Genomic DNA, 26,783 nt, shown 5'->3' on the forward strand with positions numbered 1-26,783 from the left:
AAATTTGAATACCGAAAAATGGAAAAACCGAGAAATCGAATCTGCATGAAATCGACAAACCGAAAAATGTATAAATTAAAATATTAAAATCTGAGAAATCGGGAAATCGAAAAATTCAAATACGTATTAAAAAATTGAAAACTTGGAAAATCGAGAAAATGTAAAAATTCCAAAACTGAACTGTCAAAAAATTGGGAAATCGACAAATTGAAAAATCGAGAAATCGAAAAATTGAAATTTGAAAAATTGAAACATTTAAATTAAAAAAAAATCGAAAAAGTTAAGAAGCGAAATATAGAAAAAAAACCAACTACTGAAAGTCGAAAAATTGAAAAATCTAGAAATCAAAATTAAAAAAAATTCAAAATGGAAAAACAGAAATACTGAAAATTGGAAAAATTGAAAAAGGTCGAGAAATCGACAAACCGAAAAATCTAAAATTAAAATATTGAAAAACTGAGAAGTCGGCAAATCGAAAAATTCAAATATTAAAAAATTGTAAAATCGAAAACTTGAAAAATCGAGAAATTGAAAAATCTAAAAACATTGCAAAATCGAAAAGCCGAAAAATCAAAACATCCAACAATCGGAAAATTGAGAGATCGAAAAATCGAAATATTGGAAAATCCAAGAAGCGAAATATAGACAAAAATGAACTATCGAAAGCCGAAAAATTGAAAATTTGAGTAGAAAAATCGAAATTAAAAAAATTTTAATATCGAAAAATGGAAAAACCGAAATATTGAAAATTTCAAAAATTGAAAAGCCAAGAGGTCGAAAAACCGAGAAATCCAAGCATCGAGAAATTGACAAACCGAAAAATCTAAAATTAAAACATTGAAAAACTGAGAAATCGGGAAATCGAAAATTCAAATATTAAAAAATTGTAAAATCGAAAAGCCAAAAAACCCGAAATTTTCAACAATCGGAAAATTGGGAGATCGAGAAATCAAAGTATTGAAAAATAAAAATTTGAAAAATTGAAACATTGGACTTAAAAAAAAGGAAAAATCCAAGAAGCGAAATATAGAAAAAACGAACTATTGAAAGTCGAAATGAAAATTTTAAAAGACAAAAGGTGGAAAAACCGAGAAATCGACAAACCGAAAAATCTAAAATTAAAATATTGAAGAACTGCGAAATCGGGAAATCGAAAAATTTAAATAATAAAAATTTGTAAAATCGAAAACTTGAAAAACCCCAAAACTGAAATGTAAAAAAATTGGGACGTCGAAAAATTGAAAAATCGAAACATCCATCAATCGGAAAATTGAGAAAATTCGAGAAATATCGAAAAATCGAAATTTGAAAAATTGAAACATTTAAATTAAAAAAAAATGAGAAATTCACGAAGCGAAATATAGAAGAAAACGAACTGTCGAAAGTTGAAAAATCGGAAATTTAGGTCGAAAAATAGAAAATTTGAAAAATCGAAAAATCGAAATTGAAAAAATTTCAGTATCGAAAAATGGAAAAACCCAATATTGAAAATTTGAAAAATTGAAAAGCCAGAAGGTCGAAAAACATACAAATCGAAACATCGAAAAATCGACAAACTGAAAAATCTATAATTAAAATACATATTGAAAAACCGCGAAATCGAAAAATTCAAATATTAAAAAATTGTAAAATCAAAAACTTGAAAAATCGAGAAATTGAAAAATCCCAAAATTGAAATGCAGAAAAATTGGGAAAAGGAAAAATTGAAAAATCGAAACATCCAACAATCGAAAAATTGAAAGATCGAGAAATCGAAAAATTGAAATTTGAAAAATTGAAACATTTAAATTAAAAAAAAAAAATCGAAAAAGTTAGGAAGCGAAATATAGCAAAAAAACCGAACTATTGAAAATCGGAAAATTGAAAAATCAAGAAATCAAAATTAAGAGAATTTCAAAATGGAAAAACCGAAATACAGAAAATTTGAAAAAATGAAAAAGATCGAGAAATCGACAAACCGAAAAATCTATACGTACAATGTTGAAAAACTGAGAAATCGGGAAATCGAAAAATTAAAATATTAAAAAACTGTAAAATCGAAAACTTGAAAAATCGAGAAATTGAAAAATCCAAAAACATTGTTAAATCGAAAAGCCGAAAAATCAAAACATCCAACAATCGGAAAATTGAGAGATCGAAAAATCGAAATATCGGAAAATCCAAGAAGCGAAATATAGACAAAAACGAACTATCGAAAGCCGAAAAATTGAAAATTCTGAGTGGAAAAAGGGAAAAATAGAAATATTTAAAATTTGAAAAATTGAAAAGCCAAGAGGTCGAGAAGCCGAGAAATCGAAACATCGAAAAATTGACAAACGGAAAAATCTAAAATTAAAACATTGAACAACTGAGAAATCGGGAAATCGAAAATTCAAATATTAAAAAATTGTAAAATCGAAAACTTGAAAAATCCCAAAATTGAAATGTAGAAAAATTAAAAAATCGAAACACTGTAAAATCGAAAAGCCGAAAAACCCGAAATTTTCAACATACGGAAAATTGAGAGATCGAGAAATCGAAATATTGAAAAATTGAAACATTCAAATTAAAAAAAAAAAAACGAAAAATCCAAGAAGCGAAATATACAAAAAACGAACTATTGAAAGTCGAAATGAAAATTTGAAAAGACAAAAGGTGGAAAATCCGAGAAATCGACAAACCGAAAAATCTAAAATTAAAATATTGAAAAACTGCGAAATTGAGAAATCGAAAAATTTAAATATTAAAAATTTGTAAAATCGAAAACTTGAAAAATCGAGAAATAGAAAAATCCCGAAACTGAAATGTAGAAAAATTGGGAAATCGAAAAATCGAAACATCCATCAATCGGAAAATTGAAAACATTTGAGAAATATCGAAAAATTAAAATTTGAAAAATTGAAACATTTAAATTAAAAAAAATCGAGAAATTCACGAAGCGAAATATAGAAGAAAACGAACTGTCGAAAGTCGAAAAATCTGAAATTGTAAGTCGAAAAAATGGAAAAACCGAAATATTGAAAATTTGAAAAATTGAAAAGCCGAAAGGTCGAAAAAAAATCTAAAATTAAAATACATATTGAAAAACTGGGAAATCGGGAAATCGAAAAATTTAAATATTAAAAAATCCCAAAACTGAAATGCAGAAAAACTGGGAAATCGAAAAATTGAAAAATCGAAACATCAAAACATTGTAAAATCGAAATATCCAACAATCGGAAATTTGGGAGATCGAGAATTCGAAATATCGAAAAATTAAAATTTGAAAAATTGAAACACTTAAGAAAAAATCGAAACATCGAAAAATTGATAAAACTGAAAAATCAAAATACCAAAAATTTTAAAACTAAAAACCCGAAAAATTGAAGATTTGAAAATCTGAAGTCGAGAAACCGAAACATCGAAAAATCCAAGAAGCGAAATATAAAAAAAAAGAACTATCGAAAATCGAAAAATCGGAAATTATAAGTCGGAAAATTGAAAAATCGAGAATTCGAAATTAAAAAAATTTCAATATCAAAAAGTGGAAAAACCGACATATTGAAAATTTAAAAAATTGAAAACCCAAAAGGTCGAAAAACCGAAAAATCGGAAATCGACAAAGCAAAAAAAGCAAATATTAAAAAATCGTAAAATTGAAAAATCAAGAAATTGAAAAATCCCAAAACAGAAATTTAAAAAAAAGGGAAATAAAAAAATTGAAAAATCGAAACATCAAAACATTGTAAAATCGAAAAACCGAAAAATCCAAACATCTAACAATCGGAAAATTGAAACATCGAGAAATCGAAATATCTAAAAATTAAAATTTGAAACGTTTAGATTAAAACAAAATCGAAGAATCAATAAATTAAAATATGAAAAAATTAAAAATTCCAAAACCTGAAAAATTGAAGAACTGAAAATCTGAAATCGAGAAACCGAAACATCGAAAAATTAAGATTTGAAAAGTTGAAACATTATTAAAAAAAAACTGAAAAATCCAAGAAGTGAAATATGAAAAAAAAAACGAAATATCGAAAATCGACAATTCTAAGTTGAAAAATTGAAAAATTGAGAAATCGACAAACTAAAAAAAGGAATCGAAAATTGAAAAATCCCAAAACTGAAATTAAAAAAAAATGGGAAATCGAAAAAGATCAAAACATTAAAAAATCGAAAAGTCAAAAAATCCAAACATCCAACGATCGGAAACTTGAGACATTGCGAAATCAAAATATCTAAAAATTAAAATTTTAAAAATTGCAACATCTAAATAAAAAAAAAATTGAAACATCGAAACACCGAAAAACCAATAAATTAAAATATGAAAAAATTAAAAATGCCAAAACTCAAATAACGGAAAAATTTTAAAATCAAAAACCTGAAAAATTAAACAATTGAAAATCTGAAGTCGAGGAACCAAAACATCGAAAAATCGAAAATTGGAAAGTCAAGAAATCCAAAAGTCGGAAAATAAAAAAATTGAAAATTTAAAAACGCCAAAAACTGAAATATTAAAACACTGAAAAATTTAAAATCAAAAAATAAAAAATCGAGAAATCGAAAATTTTAAAACTGGGAAATTGCGGAATCGAAAAATTGGAAATCGAGGAATTGAAACACTTAAAAATCAAAAAAGTGAAAAATCGAGAATTATCGAAATGTCGAAAAGCCGCAAAATTGAAAATTCGAGAAATTGTAATCTTTTCCTCCAAAATAATCTCTGTCTAGGATAACAACTCAACACGAAATTATAAATCACAATAAAATTGAAATAACATTGACTAATATAAATTTTGAAAACGTCGACAAAACATAAAAGTAGCCAATCGCCTAATGAAATCGCTTACAAAACAGCTTACGCTCGGGAAGTAATAAACAATTTATATGACCAAAAAAACTCGTTAAAATTAAATAGCAATTATTAACAAAAAACTTCTGCTCTCCCAAGCTTCTTGATGATTTTCAAACTAAGAAAACGAGACCCAAGTTAAAAAAAAAAACGCACACGGCAACATAATTTATGTAAAGTGGTTATATCCTTTACGCGTTCAGAATAACAAAAAACAAATTAATTTCCAATGAAGACGAACGTCTTTCATTAAAAAACACAAAACAACGATTTAATTACAACTACAATTTCATTAAAATGCACTTATTAAGGTCGCAACCAATTAAAAAAAAATAAATAAATTATGAAGCTTTAGCCGCTGCATTTAAAAATGAAAAATTTGACGCAAATGTCAACGAACATTTTTCAACTTTCACAGTTGGCACCGCGCAATCTTGGTTGCCTACTTACGCCACATTCATCCTCGCTTTTTCGATAAGCGACTTCGGCCTAACCATGTGCTTTCTGGCCTCGGGGCTCGGTGCAGGGGGCGCCTGGGCAAGAAAACTGTCGTAACTTCCATTCAATTGCTCCGAACTTATGCTGTTGGACAAATTCGGCGAAAAACCGTTGGTGTCGGAGCCAAAACCCGATCGTCCCCACGTCCCCGTCTGAAAGCAAATTATTTAAAAATAAGCAAATAAAACACGAGATAAAATTATCTCAGAGCAAATAAACACGTACGGCTTTTTACGGAATTTACGTTTTATTAAAGAAATAAAGTGGGATTTTGGGATCGGACTAGACGTGATAGTACGGGTTTGTTACGTAAGCGCCAAAATTATATATTTAAATCAACACAGAACGGTTGTTTGGTGTTTACGTTGCATGGATAATACGTTTATCGTTTCGTATTTAAATGCCAGGGGAATTTTTAATAGTAGTTGGACTAGTGTTTGTAGTTTGATCTATGGAGGATGGTGTGAGGTCTGAAAACACAATGCAGATATTTCGAAAGCACTCTCGCAGAAAGGAATTTAAGTGCCTCTTTTTAAGTTTTTAAGTAGTGTCATTATTAAGATAAATCTTGTCTCTACTTGACTACAAGACAAGCTAAAATGTTTTTTTTGTCTGTTTCTCTGAAACCATTGCATATGCAACCCATTATTCATTAGTTGTAGTACAAAATGTCGCTATTTTTGCACGGTAGTTAACCTTAATATTTTTTATTTACACACAGATATATTCTTATTTATTTAACTACATTTTATCTGTTTTTTCTTGACACTGGAGCCATATTTTCCATACATAACAAAATAAACAAATAAATGCTTACATTTCCGACTGGACTGCTCACTGGGGTGGAAGACGGCGGGGGTTTGGAGGGTGTGACGGGGGCGCACATGAACCCACTCTTGTCCAGACTACCAGTGCTGCCATCTGGGCTGCTGTTGGCGATGAACGTGTTGGTGTCTGGGGGGAGATTCGGGTGTCCGTTCCTCGGGTTTCCATTTTCAACTTTTTTCTTTGGCATGGAATTGTAGTTCTGTTTTAAGTGGTAGGGTTCTAGGGGTTTGCACAGCGACAATTCTTCTGGATGCCTAACACCTAGGTCTTTACACAAGTGTATAACCGCGGAAAATGTTTTTACGGAGAAGTCCACTTTCATGTCCAAGTAACGTAGGTCGGGGAGTTGTACACGAAGGTTTTTGTGCATGGGGGTGAAATGCAGGAGGGCGTCGGCCTGGACGCCGTATTGGTCCAAGGTGGAGCGCGTCCTGGTGAGCCAGATGTTTTTGCTGGGCCACCAGAGGGCGTGGTCCGACCAGTCCATTGAGATTTCTGGAAAGAAGCGAAAAATTCAAAGCTTGAGAAATCTTTGGACAGACTATATAAAATGTATGTATCATTTTTTGCGCGCTAAAACCAATTTACAGTTATGATGCCATAATAGTGCATAACCACCCATTCTTAAGTTTAAAAGTACACAATTTAGTAATCATGTTTACGTTCAATTTACGCCTTCGCCTTAACTCAGTGATAAAGTTTAATTCATAATCTAGTTTATGTAAGTGGAGCAACTATTCTTGTTTACGTTTTCGCTACAACCAACAATTGCATATTCCCGATCATTTTATCGTTAATTGCTCTTTTGTTCTGGTTCTAAATAAAAGTTGGCATCGACGCACACGTAATTTTAGCCCGCGAGGTAAACAGCATCAGGTAGCTTATTTAAACGAAAGTTAAAATTATTTTTACAGTTGTGTCAGTGTAAATATATGTGACTGTACATCATTTCTGTCTAGTCGGGTTTCTATCCAGTCTACGATTGACTGTGCCCTCATTTTCCATAACTTGTCTTGTAAAATGCCGGAAAACGGTGCAGCTTTTACTACGTCGACCTATTTCAAGAAAAGGCGAGCATCTGTTGTTCGCTCTTTTATAGGTCAATTAAATAAAAGTCGAGCGCGAATAAACGAGCGATCAATTCATTTCTTTTATGACAGTCCCGTGTTCCACATTTGATTCGATCGCCTAAGAGCTGAAATAAATCGTAGATAGGTATACGGGGTCTCACCAGTGGCGTAGCTAACTTCCACTGCGCCCCCCCGCAGTTTATAGTAAGCGCCCCCATACACCAAATTTAAAAAGTAATATAAAATTAATATGAAATTACTGGTTTACCAGTAGTGGCGCCGAATAATACAGATTTACAAATAATAATAATTTATACACACAATAATTTTTAAAAATTGTTAATTGATTATACTGGCTTCATTCGACGTTGTCGAGAGTTCATAAATTCGCGTACGACACTGTCGAGATCTAATTTTTGGGATCGATCACACTCAATGCTCAACACAGCTAAGTTGGTTAATAGTTTTTGACTCATCGTGCTTCCCAAATATGATTTAATTAATTTTAATTTAGAAAAAGATCTTTCTGCCGTTAAAAAATTATTGTCCATAAACAGAAACTTAGCAATATCTGTAATTTTAGTTATTTTTTGCTGAATAATTTCACCAACAACAATGTTTTTAAAACTAACGATTTGCCCACAGATTGCACTAGAAATATCTTCTTCGTATTTATTTGCCAACTTTGATGCTGCCTCCACAAATTCTTCGTCTGTACTATTCAACATTTCCTGTGGTTCCAGAAAAGAAAAATAGTTTCTGACGTTTTTCATGCTTTCAAACCTATCTTTAATTTGAATATTTAAAATATCAAGAGCAGGATAGAAAACGGTTGTCAAAATTGTCACGTATACTTTGAAATTTGTCTTTTAGATGTTCCATCCATTTACAAGCCTCATCTAAAGTAATATTTGAACTATACCATTTTCCCGATTTTTTAATTTTCATTTTCTGGATTTGATATCACAATTTTTCGTTTATTCAATTTTTCACATTTTCAATTCCTCGATTTTCCAATTTTCAATATTTAGATTTTACAATAATTTTCGTGTTTTCGACCGCAATTTTTCGATCTTTAAGTTTCTCAATTTTTAATCTTTCGATTTTTGAATTTTCCGTTTCTTCAATTTCTCAAGTTTTTAGATTTCTCGAAGCCTTCATTTTATACTTTTGCGTTTTTTCATTTTGAGTTTTCAATTTCACAATTTTTCTATTTTATAACTTTTCCATTTTGTTTATTCGGAAAGTAGAAAATGCGAAAAATTGAAAAATCGGAACATTAAAAAATTGGAAAAAATTGAAGAAACAAAAAATTGCAAAATCGATAAAACGGAAAATCGATTTTTTAACTTCGATTTTTTAAAGTTTTTAATCTGTATTTCAATTTTTCGATTTTTGGAATTTTCTGTTTCTCATATTTATCGATTTTTTTGAGTTTTTCGATTTTTCCGTTTATCTTTTTTTGAAGTAAATATTTCAATTTTGAATTTTCCGATTTCGGCCGATTTCGATTTCTCGATCTTTTGAAGTCTCAAGTTTTCGATTTCGATTTCTTTGTTTTTCGATTTTCAAAATTTTCGATTTTTCTAGTATATATTTTAAATTTTCGATTTTTTATATTTTTCATTTTTCCCTTTTATAATCTTTATGTTTCGATTTTCCGATTTTAATTTTTTAATGTGTTTCAATTTTTCCATTTTTGGAATTTTCGATTTCTCATATCTCAATTTTCCAATTTTAAAAACTTTTCGATTTCTCGATTTTTAAGTTTTCGCTATCTCAATTTTAAACATCGCAATTTTGGGAATTTTTCAATTTCTATATTTTTCAGATTTACGATATTTTCATTTTCCCGATTTTGTAATTTTCATTTTCTTGATTTTATATCACAATTTTTCATTTTTCCATTATCTTTATTTTTTCAATGTTTCTTTGGATTTTATAATTTTTTGTTTATTCAATTTTTTACATTTTCAATCTTTGATTTTTTAAGTTCTTGATTTCCAATTTTTTTATATTTCGAAGCTTTCATTTTGTACTTTTTCAGTTTTACAATTTTTCTATTTTATAATTTTTCGATTTTGTTTATTCGAAAAGTTAAAAACCCGAAAAAATAAAAAATTGAAACAATGAAAAATTAAAAACCGAGAAACTTAAAAATCTAAAATAAAATTAATGAATCGAAGAATGGGAAAGAAGAAAAACCATTCGAATTGAAAAATTGGAAAATCCAAAAATTGTAAAATCGAAAAATTATAGAATCTTGAAAATTGTAAAGTCCAAAATCTGTGACATTCAAACACCAAAAAATTGAAAAATTCTAAAAACGAAAAACTGAAAAAGTGAACAACTTTAAAAATTATAATTATTAGGAGTGTTACATAATTAAAATGAAAACTAGAAAAACTGCAAATGAAAAATTAAAAAAAGGGAAAATTGAAAGCAGAAAATTGAAAAAATAAAGAAAATTAAAAACCCACAGGAAAAATTGCAAATCGAAAAATTGACGAGATTAAAAACTGTAAACTCGTGAAATTTGCAAACTCTAAAATTTGAAACATCTAAAAGTTGTAAAATCAAAAACTGAAAAATCGAGAAATCAAAAATTTTCAAAAATCGAAGGATTGAAAAATCGTAATTTTGGAAAATCGAAAAACCGGGGAATTCGAACTGAAAAAAGATCGAGAATTCAAGATGTCGAAAAATCTAAATATCTAAAATTTAAAAAATAGAAAAATTACAATAACGAAAAATTTAACATTAAAAAAAAACACAAAATCAAAAAGTCGAAAAATCGAGAAATTGAGAAATGGAAAAATGAAAATTTAGCAAAAACCAAAAGCATAAAAAAATTAAAATCGGGAAATCGGAACGTAAAAAAATAAAATCGAAAAATTGAAAAATTTTAAATTTAAAAATTCGAAAACTTGAAAAACCGAAAAACTGAAGAAATGAAAAACCAAAAAATCGACAAATTGAAAAATCTCAAAACTGAAAAGTCGAAAAATTGAAAAACCCAAAAATCGATTTCCGGTAAGTCGAAAAATCAAAATTTAAAAAGTTGAAAAATGAAAATACAGTAGCGTCCGGTTATAATGAACTCAAAAAATGTAACAAAACTAGTTCATTATATCCGAAGTTCACTATTAACGGAAAAATAAAAACTGCGTTTGTTTAAATTCAATTTACTTCAATTCTACGTTGGGAACAATTCAAAAAATATTTCTTGGTTTATAAACTAAAAATAAAAAAAAACATAGCTATTTATGTAATTACATATAACAAGACGTCACATAAACACAAGTCTACTTGACAAAATCAGTTATTTTTGTCTGTACATATCTATTAGAAAAGTGAATGTCACTAATATAGCGTTCGAGGTTGCAAAAGCTGTTCCATATAGGCTCCGGAACAGTGCGCGATTCTAAAAAGTTGCGAGTCTCTGCCATTTTTTGCGCCATTTCATTAAGAGAAGGAACATAAACATCAACATCTTCATCAGACTCATTTTCCTCACCCTCGGCCTCGTCACTTGTTGCCATGACTGATGTCACTGATTCTATAATCTGCTCGTCAGTTAGTCTTTCTGTTACCGTTATGTCGTTATCAATTTCCACATATTCTTCAAAATTAAATTCCCCGATTTTCTCTTGCACTGCAATTTCAATTGCATTATCCACATCTGTGAAAATAAGTCCAGGATCATCTTCATGTTTTTTTAACCATTCTGTTAGGGGAAGCTCATCGTCTGCATCAAATTCAGCACTTTTTTCAGAAAATCCTCCATGCTTGAAACAGTTTGCTATTGTATCTTTGCTAACCTTTTGCCAAGCCATGTGAATAAAATTTACAGCATCTAAAATGCTAACTGAAAATGTTTTTCCGTTGTCCATAGCCTCTATCATCTGCGCGAGTAAAATTTTCCTATAATGGCTCTTTAATGAATGAATTACACCTTGATCCATCGGTTGTAATTTTGAACTCGTATTCGGTGGCATAAAAACTAATTTAATTTGGTTTAGTTTAATCTCAGGGTGAGCTGTACAGTTATCAACTAAAAGTACAATTTTCCTATTTTTTTGTTTTAATTGTTCATCCCATTCAAGCAGTTCATTTGTGAAAATTTCAGAGGTCATCCACGCGTTACGGTTTGATTTGTATTTTACGGGCAATTGTTTATTTTTGAAACATCTAGGATTGGCAGATTTGCCTATAACCAACAATTTCCTTTTTTCTGTTCCAGACATATTGGCAGCTACTAAAACTGTAATCCTCAATTTAGATAACTTTCCTCCAGCACAACTTTCTCCCACAAATTTTAAAGTCTTATCAGGAGTCATTTGATAAAAGAGCCCTGTCTCATCAGCGTTAAAAATGTCTTCACTGTCATAGTTTTTCCGAATATGAGGCCAAACATTAGTTAACCAGTCATTAACAACATTCAAATCTACTGCTGCAGACTCACCCACAATTTTTCCTGTTCGGATATTATGTCTTCTTTTAAAACGTTCAATCCAACTTTTAGAACACTTGAAGTCTTTGTTTTCGATTTTACTACCCATTTCATTAGCTTTTTCTTGTAGAATAATACCACTTACAGGAACGTTTTCTTGTCTTTTTTGTGTAAACCACTTAAGAAGCCCTTGATCCATTTCATGGTGCTTTGATTTTCTCATTTTTTTACACGTAGAATTTCCCTGACCATACGCTGATAAAATGGCTTCTCTTTGCTTCCATATCATAGAAACAGTGGATTTTATCAAGTTCATTTCCTGGCTAACATCGCGTTGTTTAACACCACTTTGTATTTTTTGTATAATATCATACTTGTCCTTTAAGGTTAGAGCTTTACGTTTTTGTTTTTCCATTTCGAACAATGTTATTACACAAGTAAGTACTTATGTAGCGCTACTTCGACACAGTGACCAAGAATCGACTGGCACAGAAAGCAAGTTGGTGGGGAAATGCGTAGCGCGTAAATCAGGGAATCCCCGAAAAGTTCATTATAAACGGAAAACTGCACTTTATTTTGAATAATATTTAGTTCATTTTATCCGAAAGTTCATTACAAGCGGATTCAGTGGTTCATTATAACCGAAAAAAAATACATTAGATATATGGAAAAAATTTCGTTACTTGAAATACAGTACACTATAGCCGGAAGTTCATTACAAGCGGGTTCATTATAACCGGACAATACTGTATCAAAAAACTGAAAAATATAGACATTGTCAAAATTGAAATGTTGAAAAATTGAGAAATCGAAAACTTGAAAAATCCAGAATCGAAAAAAAGAACGAAAAGTAAAAACATTTTAAAATCGAAAAATTGGAATACACGTTAAAAAGGTTAAAATCGGGAGATCGAAGCATAACAAAACATAAAATCGAAAAATGGAGAATTTTAAAAATCTAAAAACTTGAAGAAATAAAAAATTGAAAAATGGAAAAGCTGAGAAATCGAAATTAAAAAATTGAGACATCAAAAGATCCGAGAAATGGAGAAATCGAAATAGCCAGAAATCGAAAAACCGGAAAATTTAAAACTGAAATACATATTTAAACTTAAAAAAAAAACGATGAATCAAAATATTCAAAATTCGAAAAATCAGAAATTTTAAAAATCGAAAGATCGAGAAATCGATATATCAAAAAAGTGAAAAATTTTAAATTAAAAAATTGGAGATATTGAAAAATCCCAAAATTGGAACAACGAAAACTTGAGAAATCGAGAAACTGAAAAATCGATAAATTGGAAAGAGGAAAAATAGAAACATCAAAGAATTGATTAATAGAGAAATTGAGAAATGTAAAAATGAATTTTTTTTTAAATTGCAAAAATTGTAAAACTGAAATATCGAAAAACTAAGTAAACTAAATATCGAGAAATCAAGAAATCGAAAAATTGTAATTCAATTTTGTTTTATTTTTCCACAAAAATTTCGATGTCGAACACGGATTCATAGACCATAGGTACACTGTTACTTTTTTTTAATTTATATAACATTTATTTGACAAAATTGTAGAACCGAAGAAACGAAAAATAGAAACATTGAAAAACTAGAAATCGAGTAAAAATTAATGAATCAAAGAACGAATTAAATCGAAAAATGTTCGTAAAGTCTAAAAACTAACATTAAAAGATCGAAAAATTAAAAAATTCCAAAAACGAAAAATTGAAAAAGTGAACTCTAATAAAAATTACAATTATTATTACATATCTAAAATGAAAATTAGAAAACCTGCAAATCAAAAATTGAAGAAACGAAAAATTGAAAACAAAAAAAATTGAAAAATCCAAAAATTGAAAAATTTCAAATTGAGAAAAAGAAAAAACATAAAAACTCGTTCCTCGCGCGTTAAAATATCTCGATTATTAATCACCTTTATTAACAAACTTGATCGTTAAATAGCTATTAATTTAGATGATCTCATTTTCAATTCCAATGAAAACCCCTTCTTTAAAAATTGCACATTTAAAAAAAATATATCGGTTACGTTACGGTCAGCGCCTCTTTTGACACTGCGCCCCCCCGCATTGCGGGATCTGCGGGGGTGCTATTTACGCCACTGGGTTTCACTCAAAAACTGGCGCCTCATTCATGTAACACAAAAAGAATACTATTTTTAAATTTATTGCTCCCTTTAATCTTCGTGACTAGATAATCTCTGGCGATGAAACGTTGATCTGTGCGGTTGGTCGTTTTACTTTTAATGTAAGAATAGTTGTGTGGAGTAAGTGCGTACTTCAAAATTCCATGGCTGCTTTGATCATATTTTCTTGACGTTTCATGGCCCCTAGATTTAACTGAGTGTTTCACGAAATATACGTTAAATACTTTGATACAGAAATTTGTTATCAATCTATATTAAGATAGGGATTTTCCTTGACATTATCGCGTGTGACATAAATTCATAGAATCCTCAATGTTAAACATCCACTAATTCCATCGTAAATCTACTTTGAACAGCAACAGCATTCTTTTTTAATAATAACACAACACAACACACTTTTTATTTATTAAATCCTGTTACATTTTAATAGCATCTTGTAACTCTTCGTAAAATGAGCACATTTAATATTTATTTATTTACATTGTCGAAAAATACGACCATTAACACTATTTTTAACACGATTCCCAAACAATCAAGTCATCCAGCACCGGATGATTAACCAACATAATCATCACCGGTTCATAAATACCACTCCCCGTCCCTTATGAGGAAGAATACCCCATAAATAAACCCATCTAGTGTTATAATTGACCATAAAAAATAGAACAGTAAGATTACAACATAACCTCAATCTTGTCGCTCTATATTAGGTCACGGTGAAATTTGAAATTCAAATTTTGACCACCACTGTCGTAAATATTTAGCGCTTTGTTGAATGCAGATTCACGTTATTTAGCATATCAATTTGGCACCACCGGGTATAGCACATTCCAGTGGCGTCGCTCACCGGTGGAAACCACGTAAATATATTCAAAATACGTCATTGGATGAATCAGATAACGAAGTGTACCTACTTATACGGATATCCGGCGATATCTACAAGATTATTTAACCATGCAGCAACCTCAACTTCCTCCGAAGCTAATAATCGAGACGTAGTTGTCAAAAAGCACTTATTTTTTATGCTTGTCTTATTTATAACTTTTCGTTTGGCGGAAGTTACCTTTACCTGTCTATTTTTACGTCAGCTAATTAAAAGTAGTTCTGATACGAAAATAGTCGAGGCGGTCAGCGTATCCTTTGATACCTTATCGTTCCATTATCATCAAACATAAATATTAATGGAACGGATGCTGCAAATTATGCATTCACAGCTATCGCAGTCTGCTAAAAATCGGCTCACGTGACAATGCAATAATCAACCAGACAGATAAACAATGCAACGGAAATTTACATGAAATACGCAATGTGGTTTACTGAGAAAGAAAATTTCTGGGTTTGCGATGGGTTCTATGGAAGTTGGGCGGGGGGTTGACGCCCCATGGTGCATTATATGCAGATGTTGTGTGGGTTGATTGCGGGTGATAGGGGTTCGATTGATTTTGCAGCTGCTCCGTTTCGTACAAATAGAGAGCTCAATTTGGGAGTTTTTCTTTACGTAACTGCTTCAACTGGTACTTAATCGCGCAAAATAACAAAGATATTTTTAAACGTGACGTGTAATTAATGTTGTTCTATATATATCATTTTGATTGACATGGTATTTACTGGAAATTCTTTTCAATTACGGATTACGTTTACGATGCGTTAAGACAAAGATTCTTTCGAAAAAGTTGAGCCAAAAATTTATAAAAGCGTTTTTTATTTTATTATGACGAAATTGAGATTATATCAAAAACCCAAGCACATTGGAAACTAGATGAACTTCATTAAACGCCATACAAATAAATTTTGTACAATAACCTGGAAGTATTAACCCAACATTCAGTGTCCACGATAAACGGTATTCTGTTAACGTTGTCCGGTCGATTTATAAATTTGCCGCTACCGTTGCTGTTCGCCGTCGACGTTGCCGTTAAAAGTTAGCAGGCCCTTGGACATTTTTTTCTTAAGATGTGTTTAAAATGGTAAATTTTTGTAGGAAATTATATTTTTACATTAGGCTCCGCCCCTTGGTCTGACAACGAATGAAAAATTCACAACAAGAAATTTAAAACATTGTGAAAATATGACATTTTTGCAAGGAACTATGGATCTTGCAATTATGGGGCGGAGCCTAATCGCAAAATTGATATTTCCTTATACAAATTTTCCATTTTAAACATGTTTTAAGTGTCATGTTGTGAAAAGAAACCTACACATATTAAAACAAAAAGGCAAAATGTAAGCCCGCTCACCCGCCCTATTTCAATTGTGATGATTTTTTTTATTCGCCCTCAACCAAGGGGGCGGAGCCTAACTGCAAAATACTTATTTCTTTACAAGAAATTAAAAACATGTTTTTGAGTATCGTGTTGTTCAAATAATACCATGTGGTTAAGAAAAAAGGTAAAATATAAACCCCGCCCACCCACCCTGTGTCAATTGTGATGATACTTTTTATTGTTAGAAACTTAAAACACGTAAAAAGGTAAATTCTTGTAGACAAATATGGATTTTGCAACTAAGCTCCGCCCCTCGATCTGACAACGAATGAAAAATTCATCACTATTGAGAATTATTGAGATCGGGGAGGGTATGGGTGGGGCCTAATTTTTGCCTTTATTTTTGTCTTAATATACGTAGTATTCTTTGAACAACAGGATACTCAAAAACATGTTTCTAATTTCTCGTAGAGAAATAAGGATTTTGCAGTTAAGCTCACGACGAATAAAAAAAAATCCTTACAATTGAGAATTTCGAAAATTTTGTTGAAAATTGGTGGAAAATTGGGCGGATTTTGCACATTTTTGAATATTTCAAATGACGATTCTGGAAAAACCATTCGAGTTATCGAAGAAATGAAAGAGTATGTGACTTCTACGGCCCGAAATCTACAAGAAAACACATTTAGTGAAATTTCCAAAATTTTGTTAAAAATTGGTCGAAAATTGGGCGGATTTTGCATATTTTTGAATATTTCAAACGACGATTCTGGAAAAACCATTCGAGTTATCGAAGAAGTGAAAGCGGATATGACTTCTGCGGCCCGAAATCTACAAGAAAATGTATTTAGTGAAATTTCGAAAATTTTGTTGAAAATTGGTGGAAAATTGGGCGGATTTTGCATATTTTTGAATATTTCAAAGAACGATTCTGGATAAACCATTCGAGTTATCGAAGAAATGAAAGCGGATATGCCTTCTGCGGCCCGAAATCTACAAGAAAATGTATTTAGTGAAATTTCGAAAATTTTGTTGAAAATTGGTCGAAAATTGGGCGGATTTTGCACATTTTTGAATATTTCAAATGGCGATTCTGGAAAAACCATTCGAGTTATCGAAGAAGTGAAAGCGGATATGACTTCTACGGCCCGAAATCTACAAGAAGATGTATTTAGTGAAATTTCGTTGAAAATTGGCCGAAAATTGGGCGGATTTTGCATATTTTTTAATGTTGCAAAGGACGATTCTGGAAAAACCATTCGAGTTATCGAAGAAGTGAAAGCGGATATGACTTCTGCGGCCCGAAATCTACAAGAAAATGTATTTAGTGAAATTTCGAAAATTTTGTTGAAAATTGGTCGAAAATTGGGCGGACTTTGCATGTTTTTCAATGTTTCAAAGGACGATTCTGGAAAAACCATTCGAGTTATTGAAGAAGTGAAAGCGGATATGAAATCTACAAGAAAATGTATTTAGTGAAATTTCGAAAATTCTGTTGAAAAATGGTCGAAAATTGGGCGAATTTTGCATATTTATCAATGTTTGAAAGGACGATTCTGGAAAAACCATTCGAGTTATCGAAGAAGTGAAGGCGTATATGACTTCTGCGGCCCGAAATCTACAAGAAAATGTATTTAGTGAAATTTTGAAAATTTTGTTCAAAATTGGTGGAAAATTGGCCGTATTTTGCATATTTATCAATGTTTGAAAGGACGATTCTGGAAAAACCATTCGAGTTATCGAAGAAGTAAAAGCGGATATGACTTCTGCGGCGCGAAATCTACAAGAAAATGTATTTAGTGAAATTTCGAAAATTTTGTTGAAAATTGGTCGAAAATTGGGCGGATTTTGCATATTTTTGAATATTTCAAACGACGATTCTGAAAAAAGGATTTTGCAATTAACCTCAGCTGAATAAAAAAATAATCACAATTGAGTTAGGGCGGGTGGGCGGGGCTTACATTTTGCCTTTTTTTCTTAATATGTGTAGTCATCTTTTCATAACAAAAAACTTAAAACATGTTTAAAATGTATAGGGAAATATCGATTTTACAATTACGCTCCGCCCCTCGGCCTGACAACAAATCAAAAATACAACGCGATTGAGATCGAGACGAATGGGTGGGGCTTCACTTTTGGTTTTCTTTGCATAACACGTTTACGTAAAAACATATTTCACATGGTAATTTCCCGTAGAAAAATAAGGATTTTACAATTAAGCTCCGCCCCTCTGCTTACGACGAATAAAAATAAATCATCGGAATTGAGACAGGGCGGGTGGGCAGGGCTTATATTTTGATTTTTTTTTGTTAATATACATAGCCATCTTTTCACAACAAGAAATTTAAAACATTGGGAAAATAGTACATTTTTGCAAGGAACTATGGATCTTTCAATTATGGCGCGGAGCCTAATCGCAAAATTGATGTTTCCTTATACAAATTTTCCATTTTAAACATGTTTTAAGTTTAATGTTGTGAAAAGAAGTCTACACATATTAAAAATATGTACATAAAAAAAAATATAAACCCCGCCCACCCACCCCTTGTCAATTGTGATGACGTAAAATGGTAAATTTAACAAATATGGATTTTGCAACTAAGCTCCGCCCCTCGATCTGACAACGAATGAAAAATTCATCACAATTGAGAATTATTGAGATTGGGGAGGGAATGGGTGGGGCCTAAATTTTGCCTTCGTTTTTGTCTTAATATACACAGTATTCTTTGAACAACACGATGCTCAAAAACATGTTTCTAATTTCTCGTAGAGAAATAAGGATTTTGCAGTTAAGCTCCGCCCCCTTGGCTCACTACAGGGTGGGTGGGCGGGGCTTATATTTTGCTCTTTTTCTTAATACACATACAACGGGAACTTCAACGTCAACAACAAGGTTACAAATCCCTCTATCCAGTAGTTAAGTACTTCCATTTCTTTTTTAATCATTAAACAGTACTACAAGAAATGTGCGAAAAGATAACGAAAACAAGGAAAACACTTTCATAGAACAAACGAGATTAGATTATATTTATTCAGTGATAGGGGACATGGCATTATCATATCAGTTTATCACTGGAACGCTGCCATTTTCTTAAGAGTGTTTATTGATGCTTGCAGTTTCGCGAAAAATTGATTTAAATGCAAAATGTGTATAAGTCAGATAAGAAAATTACAGCGAATGAGGCTAAATAAATCTTATCACATTCTTGCCACACTTTATTACACCGGAAGAGATGTTTCAAGGTCTGATTGTCCTTTCCTATGATGGATATAATTAACTTTTACATAAACGATAGAGATCTTTTATTAGCATCAATCATTTAATATTTTTGTTTCAAATTTAAAACTGTGAAGGAATCGATTATGTTTACAATGTCAAGGGCACAACATTGTCCAACTGAGAATTTGTTGTGGTTCAAATAGTCTTCTTATGTAAATAATGTTGAATTTTTTTGAAAAATATATAATTTATACTTCCAAAGAATTCGACTATTAAGCATGCACAGATAACCATCAACAACGACGGCAAAATGAAAGTACGGATTATACATAATGTTTTGTTGAATAACCACCAGACTTTTTTTATACAGAGTTCCAAGTCTCACATCCCGAATCGATCGAACGTCAGCATGACGTCATGCGTATGTCTGGCGCCATTTTAGGCTGTTTCAAGTGTTACTACACATGCTAGAATTTAGTATTATTGTCTAACAACGCAATATTAGAAATGTCATTCTAAAATGATTATAAAATATTGTACATCAGGTGGGCTTTGGACAATCTATCATGCGACCTGAATTATTAGTTGCCTACCTATCACACAACGAACATTGAAAAGGCAGACGACGAGTAATTATTAATCATCATCACAACGAGGCGGCAAAATTCAGGTAATTTCAAAGCCAAGTTGATGTACAATCTTCTATAATTATCTTGTGTATTTATTTCAGTGGCAAAAATTAAAACATTAGTATAAATAAATTTTGAAGATTCACGCTTGCTTTATTGTCTTACTATAAAACTAATTTTAGTTTTTTAAAATTGTTTTCTGTGGCGTCGGCGAAAACGTCAACGAACTGATGCCAATTTTTGCTCATGTTTTTTTTAATTCCTACAAACACGTTACTCTTCACTTTTTTCTTTTTTTTTTTTTTTCAGATACTTTTCTCAACTTTCCGCCGCCGATTACACACTAGACTTCTACTCGTACAAGCACCACCAATTTGTATACGGTGTGTGACGTTTATGTAAAACAGATGTGTCCGGTCTGTTTTATTTCTATTTCCGACCCGACATAGAAAACATATCAGGCCGTGTCAAACGCGACCACTACACATGACTAACACCCAGCTTTCCCGATATTCCCCAACCGGGAAAATTGCACAACGAGCTCAGCTCTCCAGAAAAACCAAAGGAAATTGCGCGAATAAATGAGTCGTCTAGCGTTTGATCGTCCAATTAGGTTCTATTGCATTTTTATGTGGGCGAGCATTTGACCCAGATAACCAATGAAAAATGTATGGGTGAGGGTCGGCCTGGGGTATGCTAATCTACCTACTATGAATTGATAAATTGATGTTTATGTTTTCGCTAAAATTAAATATTACGATCTCGTGTGTGGGGAGCATTCGCCATATGTTTGTTAAAGTAAATGTTGGATTTTATCTATGACAATATGATGGTCTCAGATTTGCCAAAACGATTAACACCTTCGCAGCTGTGAGGTAATTGCAGGTGAATATTCTTGTGTTTACTATTACACGGGAATATAAATATTATCACGAATTCTAGTGTATGTAAATATTTTTAGGAGGATTTATTTTATTTGAAGTCTGAGTTTTCCGTACTTGTATCATAATTATTACTGTATTTAATTAGTAGCACCAGTAGGTTATTACCAGGTTTGTGTTTTCACATATTTAAATTTTTCTTAGTACAAAATTTTGACATTTGTTTAGTTTTGGGTATTTGATCATGTACCATAAAAAAGAAAATATAAAAAAGAAAAATGGAGAGTGTAGAATAGACAGACAGCTTGTCAAACAGACCCGTATCAATTCTCTTTCCTTTAAACAAGAAATACCAAGCTTTCGAACAAGGTTAACAAAATAAACATATCGTAGATGTGGTTTTATAATTACATTTTAAACTTTTATTAATAAGTAGGTTATTGTTTTCTACCATTCGTTATTCTGTCTAGTGACATATGAAAGGCGCGGCGAGCGACAACAAACTATAGTTACTTGCATAAAAAAATAAACAACACGCCAAACATGACAATAATTATTATTTGTTAACTTTAATACAACATGTAGTAGCCCTATTCGTCACATGTGACTGGTTTTGACACGTAATTATTACCTTGGTCCAAAATGGGTACTTTCAATAGATAGACAAAAATTTCCACCCACTGTTTACGCCACTGAATTCAGAATGAAAAAGAATTTAATGTGGCTTAAGTCAAGTTTGCGCAGTTATTTCATTTCATTCATGTGACACTAAAACAAGAAATTTGTCCTTTCAGAGATTAAAAAACTGACAAAATTTCACGATGGTTAGTCATGTAAAGTATTAAGTCATTCGATGTACGACCAGGTGAGGTTTTTTATTACAACGAATGAATAGTTAATTACGTGAACTTTTGCCTAGTTGATGAACACTTCGATAACAAATCCGATAACATCTTGTAAACATTTTTATTGACGATAGTTTGTTTTAATTTAAACATAACAAAATTATAGATAATATTTCTATCTACGAATTATGTGCTCATATTACCACATTTTCTCATTTGTTTTCCTGGCATGTCTACTGCTACTGATTAATTAATCTTCAATAAAGACCTTGAGTCGCTATCATTCATATCTTCTAATAAATTATTATCTACTCAAAATTTTGTCAACTCACGAAAACTGTGCGATTATTTATTTTAATTATATACGAGTCATCTTAAAAAAGTTTCGAGACTACGAAATACCATATTATTTGAAAAAAATCTTCTAGTAGGTCATGAAATTAATTTTTAAAACAATGATGTTGGCAACACCAGCACGCTTTGTTTAGTGTGACAGTAACAGTCGAATAACTGTCAAACAAAGTGTCAAATAGCTGAGATGCCAACATCATTACTTTAAAAATAAACTTCTTGGCCCACTAGAGGGCTTTTTTAGATAATATGGTACTTTCAATACTAAATAATTGTTTATTTCCCGTTTTATCACAAAATAAAATTTTCCCACTACATATTTGGGACTTAATCTTTGTTTTTTTTTAATATATAAAGTTTTCTTTCAACAACAGGATGGTTAAACATGTTTTCAGTTTCTAGTTGGGAAAAGAAGACTTCGTATATTAAGAAAAAATGGACAAAATATAAGCCCCGCCCACCCACCCCTTCTCAATTCTGATCAACATTTTATTCATCGTGTGAGCTGAGGGGCGGAGTTTAATTTGCAAAATCCTGATTTCGCTACAAAAAATTGCCATATGAAATATATTTTTAAAAGGGGAGAATTTTTTAGAGAAATATTGATGCAAAAACATATTTCATATGATAGTTTTTATAGAGAAAGGAGGTTTTGCAATTAAACTCCGCCCTTCAGTCTAATTAGGAATGAAAAACTCATCACAATTGAGATAGGGGCGGGTGGGTGGGGCTAATATTTTGTTTGTTTTTTTTTTAAGATACAAAGTTTTCTTTCAACAACAGCATAGTTAAACATGTTTTCAGTTTCTAGTTGGGAAAAGAAGACTTTTTATAGTAAGAAAAAACGGACAAAATATAAGCCCCGCCCACCCATCCTTTCTCAATTGTGATTAATGTTTTATTTATCATGAGCTGAAGGGCGGAGTTTAGTTGCAAAATCCTCATTTCTCTACAAGAAATTACCATATGAAATATGTTTTTAAAAGGGTAGAATTTTTTTTAGAGAAATATTGATGTAAAAACATTTCATATGATCATTTCTTATAGAGAAATGAGGACTTTGCAGTTAAACTCCGCCCTTCGGTCTGATTAGGAATGAAAAACTAATCACAATTGAGATCGGGGCGGGTAGGTGGGGCTAAAATTTTGTTTTGATTTTTTTTAATATATAAAGTTTTCTTTCAACAACAGGATAGTTAAACATGTTTTCAGTTTCTAGTTGGGAAAAGAAGACTTCGTATATTAAGAAAAAATGGACAAAATATAAGCCCCGCCCACCCACCCCTTCTCAATTGTGATCAACATTTTATTCATCGTGTAAGCTGAGGGGCGGAGTTTAATTTGCAAAATCCTTGTTTCGCTACAAAAAATTGCCATATGAAATATGTTTTTAAAAGGGTCGAATTTTTTAGAGAAATATTAATGTAAAAACATATTTCATATGATAATTTCTTGTAGAGAAATGAGGATTTTGCAATTAAAGTCCGCCCTTCAGTCTAATTAGGAATGAAAAACTCATCACAATTGAGATAGGGGCGGGTGGGTGGGGCTAATATTTTGTTTTGATTTTTTTTTAAATATATAAAGTTTTCTTTCAACAACAGGATAATTAAAATCTTTTCAGTTTCTAGTTCGGAAAAGAAGACTTCGTATATTAAGAAAAATGGACAAAATATAAGCCCCGCCCACCCACTCCTCCTCAATTGTGATGAACATTTTATTCATCGTGTGAGCTGAGAGGCGCAGTTTAATTTGCAAAAACCTCGTTTCGCTACAAAAAATTGCCATATGAAATATGTTTTTGAAAGGGTAGAATTTTTTAGAGAAATATTGATGTAAAAACATCTTTCATATGACAATTTCTTGTAGAGAAATGAGGATTTTGCAATTAAACTCCGCCCTTCGGTCTGATTAGTCATCACAATTGAGATCGGAGCGGGTGGGTGGGGCTAAAATTTTGTTTTGTTTTTTTTAATATAGAAAGTTTTATTTCAACTACAAGTTAAAAATGTTTTCAGTTTCTTGTTGGGAAAAGAAGACATCGTGTATTAAGAAAAAACGGACAAAATATAAGCCCCGCCCACCCACCCTTTCTCAATTGTGATTAATGTTTTATTCATCATGAGCTGAAAGGCGGAGTTTAGTTGGTACATTTTTTAGAGAAATATTGATGTAAAAACATATTTCATATGATCATTTCTTGTAGAGAAATGAGGATTCTGCAGTTAAACTCCGCCCTTCAGTCTGATTAGGAATGAAAAACTCATCACAATTTAGATGGGGCGGGTGGGTGGGGCTTAATTTTTTTTTCTTTATGTATGTACATAGTTTTCTTGCAACAATTTTTTGCCGCAAAGAACCAGAGATATTATAATAAAAAACATAAAGTCAATTTATTATTCAATAATTTTGGACTAATGTGACTAATGTAGGTCACATAGAATAACTTCCACTTTCTCATTTTTCTCGAAAAAATGAAAACCTGAAATATCTAAAAATAGACACGTCCAAAATTTGGAAAATCGGAAAACTGGAAAATTTAAAAATGAAAACTCGAAGAGATATCGTAAAATAAAAGACAAAAACCGAAAAATTGAAAAATTGCAAATTGAAAAACTGCCGAAACGAAAAATTGAAAAAGTGAAATTTAAAAAACAAAAAATTATAAAATCGGAACATTGAAACATTGTAAAAATAAAAAAAAAACTGAAACGAAAAATTGCAAAATCTAGAAATTGAATTGAAAAGTTGAGAAATTGAAAAATTAAATTTAAACTCAAAACTGCAAAAAAATGATATTTTTTCCTAGAAGTGGGATTTATCTGGCTGCACTTCAGGGGCGAGGGAAGTTCTGTGGAAATAACCTTCGATCAATTTTTGTCTAACCTAGAGAATCTATGACAAATATTGATACAAAATTTCGTAATCTCGTAAGTGAATTCACCCTGGGAATGTTAATCATTTTGACATGTGACTGTCATTCGAACATTTAAAGTCAGGGCTGCCAACCATCCAAATGTCACTTTCCAAGGAATAAACCCCAAACCCTTGATTTCACTACACTAGTCTTGATTTATTTTTTCAGATATTTATTTTATTAGTTAGTTGCTTTTAATACAATTTAAAATGTACACAAACTAATTTAAACTATTTATATTTGTGGAAAAACTTATTTATAAAATTTGTTAAATTAAAAACACATTATGTAAAGCAACAGTTTCACCATTAGTTTTTTCACAATTTTTAAACTCTTAATTGACACCTTATTGGCGCCTTTTTCTCCAATTAGTGAATTAGTTGAAGATTGAAGCGACACAAAATGGCTTAAGATTGTTTTTTCTAATCATACTACTTAAGTATCGAAAAATTTTAACAAGTAATTTCCCAATTATTGTATGTAGATTTTAGCACTTTGGATCTTATCAACATTTTAAAACTTTCCACCACGTAATCAACAACAATCACTCTATTATAAAAAAAAAATTGTTATTGGTTAGGTAACATCATTTGCAATAATAAATAGAAAAAAAAACTCATAAGCGGTCGAAAATTAAAAAAGAAAATTAAGCAAAACGCTCCCAGAAAGCCGACTACCCAATTTAGCTCAAATCTAGGAAACCACATTCTAACGGTACAACAGAACCGTCTGTTCTCACTTATTTGCATGTTGTGCAAGAATCATTGGACTATTATGTCACTCCGTTTATGGCCAATACACTGCTTTCTAGTCGCCTACATACCCGTAAATACCACAGGATTTTGCCCCTTCACGAGCAATCAACTTTACAAAACGATCCAACTTCCTCGTTACCAGAAAACCCATTCATGCATACAACAAACACATCTTCTTCGAAATCATAAATCAAACCGACACTTCAGTAAGCTTGCAAAAGATAAAATCATCCTCTTCTGCATCGATAATTTAAGCCGACTTAATTGTTGCACTGGAGGGGGGACGCATCTGCGAATATCGCCGATCCCTATCTTTTAAATGGAAGGCGGTCGGCAATAGCTCGTATTATTTGGTTTTATTAAAGTCGTGACCTTTTAAAAAATTATGATAAGGCAATCGCAAAATAATCCGCCGTCGTGACTTTTTAAATAGTCGAGGATATGGACCATAAATTTATGTGGTTGTTTGAAGTGGGGTTCGTCGAACTTTTCCGCTGTGGGAATGCACCCGCAAGCACGTGTCGACGCTGGATAATTGGAAGAATGGTGTTTTATACAAGTGATAACAATAAATTGGATGTGATTTGTTTATTGGCTTGATGGTATTGGGATTGTGGTGCATAAATTTAATCACGATAAGGCGTCGCTTAATGGTGATTTATCGGAATGGGATGACGGTGGACATTGAAATGGATGATTGGAGTGGATGAAACAATATTTTTTGTAAATTGATATGAGTCGATTTCGCCAAATTTGTCAAGATTGTGGTCACTTCTTAAAAATAGTGAGGTGGAATAGTTTGTAGACGAATATTTCATAGGAAAATATTTGATAACGATAACGGCGACACCCGGAAGAGGACTAATGTTTGTTATTCATCGTTATTTTATTTGTTCTTCGTTGACTCAGCGTTGTTGCTTTTCTAGAATTTGCGAATTGAGATAAAGTGGCGCCAGAATGTTAATTTATTACGATAAGTAAGAATGTGGTTGGACCAAGATATTAGAAATAATAGGAGACAAAACCTACCATCTGTTGGATTATGTTGTGCAAAAACACTAACATGTAGCGGTAAGTTTAATTTTACCAGAGTGGTAGTACTAAGTGAAATGTCAACAGTCCCGCTTGACTAGCTAAATTCGGATCAACTAATATCAA

At 31.5% G+C, this 26,783-nt stretch overlaps 1 protein-coding gene across 1 annotated transcript in view; it reads right to left on the minus strand.

The window, feature by feature from the left end:
* LOC135124328 (unc-112-related protein-like) overlaps positions 1 to 26,783 on the minus strand; it is a 55,135-nt gene that overhangs the window by 15,114 nt on the left and 13,238 nt on the right. Inside the window, exons 2-3 of the mRNA XM_064049309.1 lie at positions 6,129 to 6,634; positions 5,264 to 5,463 (exon numbers count right to left, since the gene is read on the minus strand). Coding sequence (XP_063905379.1) covers positions 5,264 to 5,463; positions 6,129 to 6,634 — 706 coding nt within the window. The remainder of the gene's footprint in view (positions 1 to 5,263; positions 5,464 to 6,128; positions 6,635 to 26,783) is intronic.

Source organism: Zophobas morio, unplaced genomic scaffold (genome assembly GCF_036711695.1).
Source record: "Zophobas morio isolate AGI-343-1 ecotype UQ-CSIRO unplaced genomic scaffold, CSIRO_AGI_Zmor_V1 ptg000007l, whole genome shotgun sequence".
NCBI classification, from domain to species: domain Eukaryota; kingdom Metazoa; phylum Arthropoda; class Insecta; order Coleoptera; family Tenebrionidae; genus Zophobas; species Zophobas morio.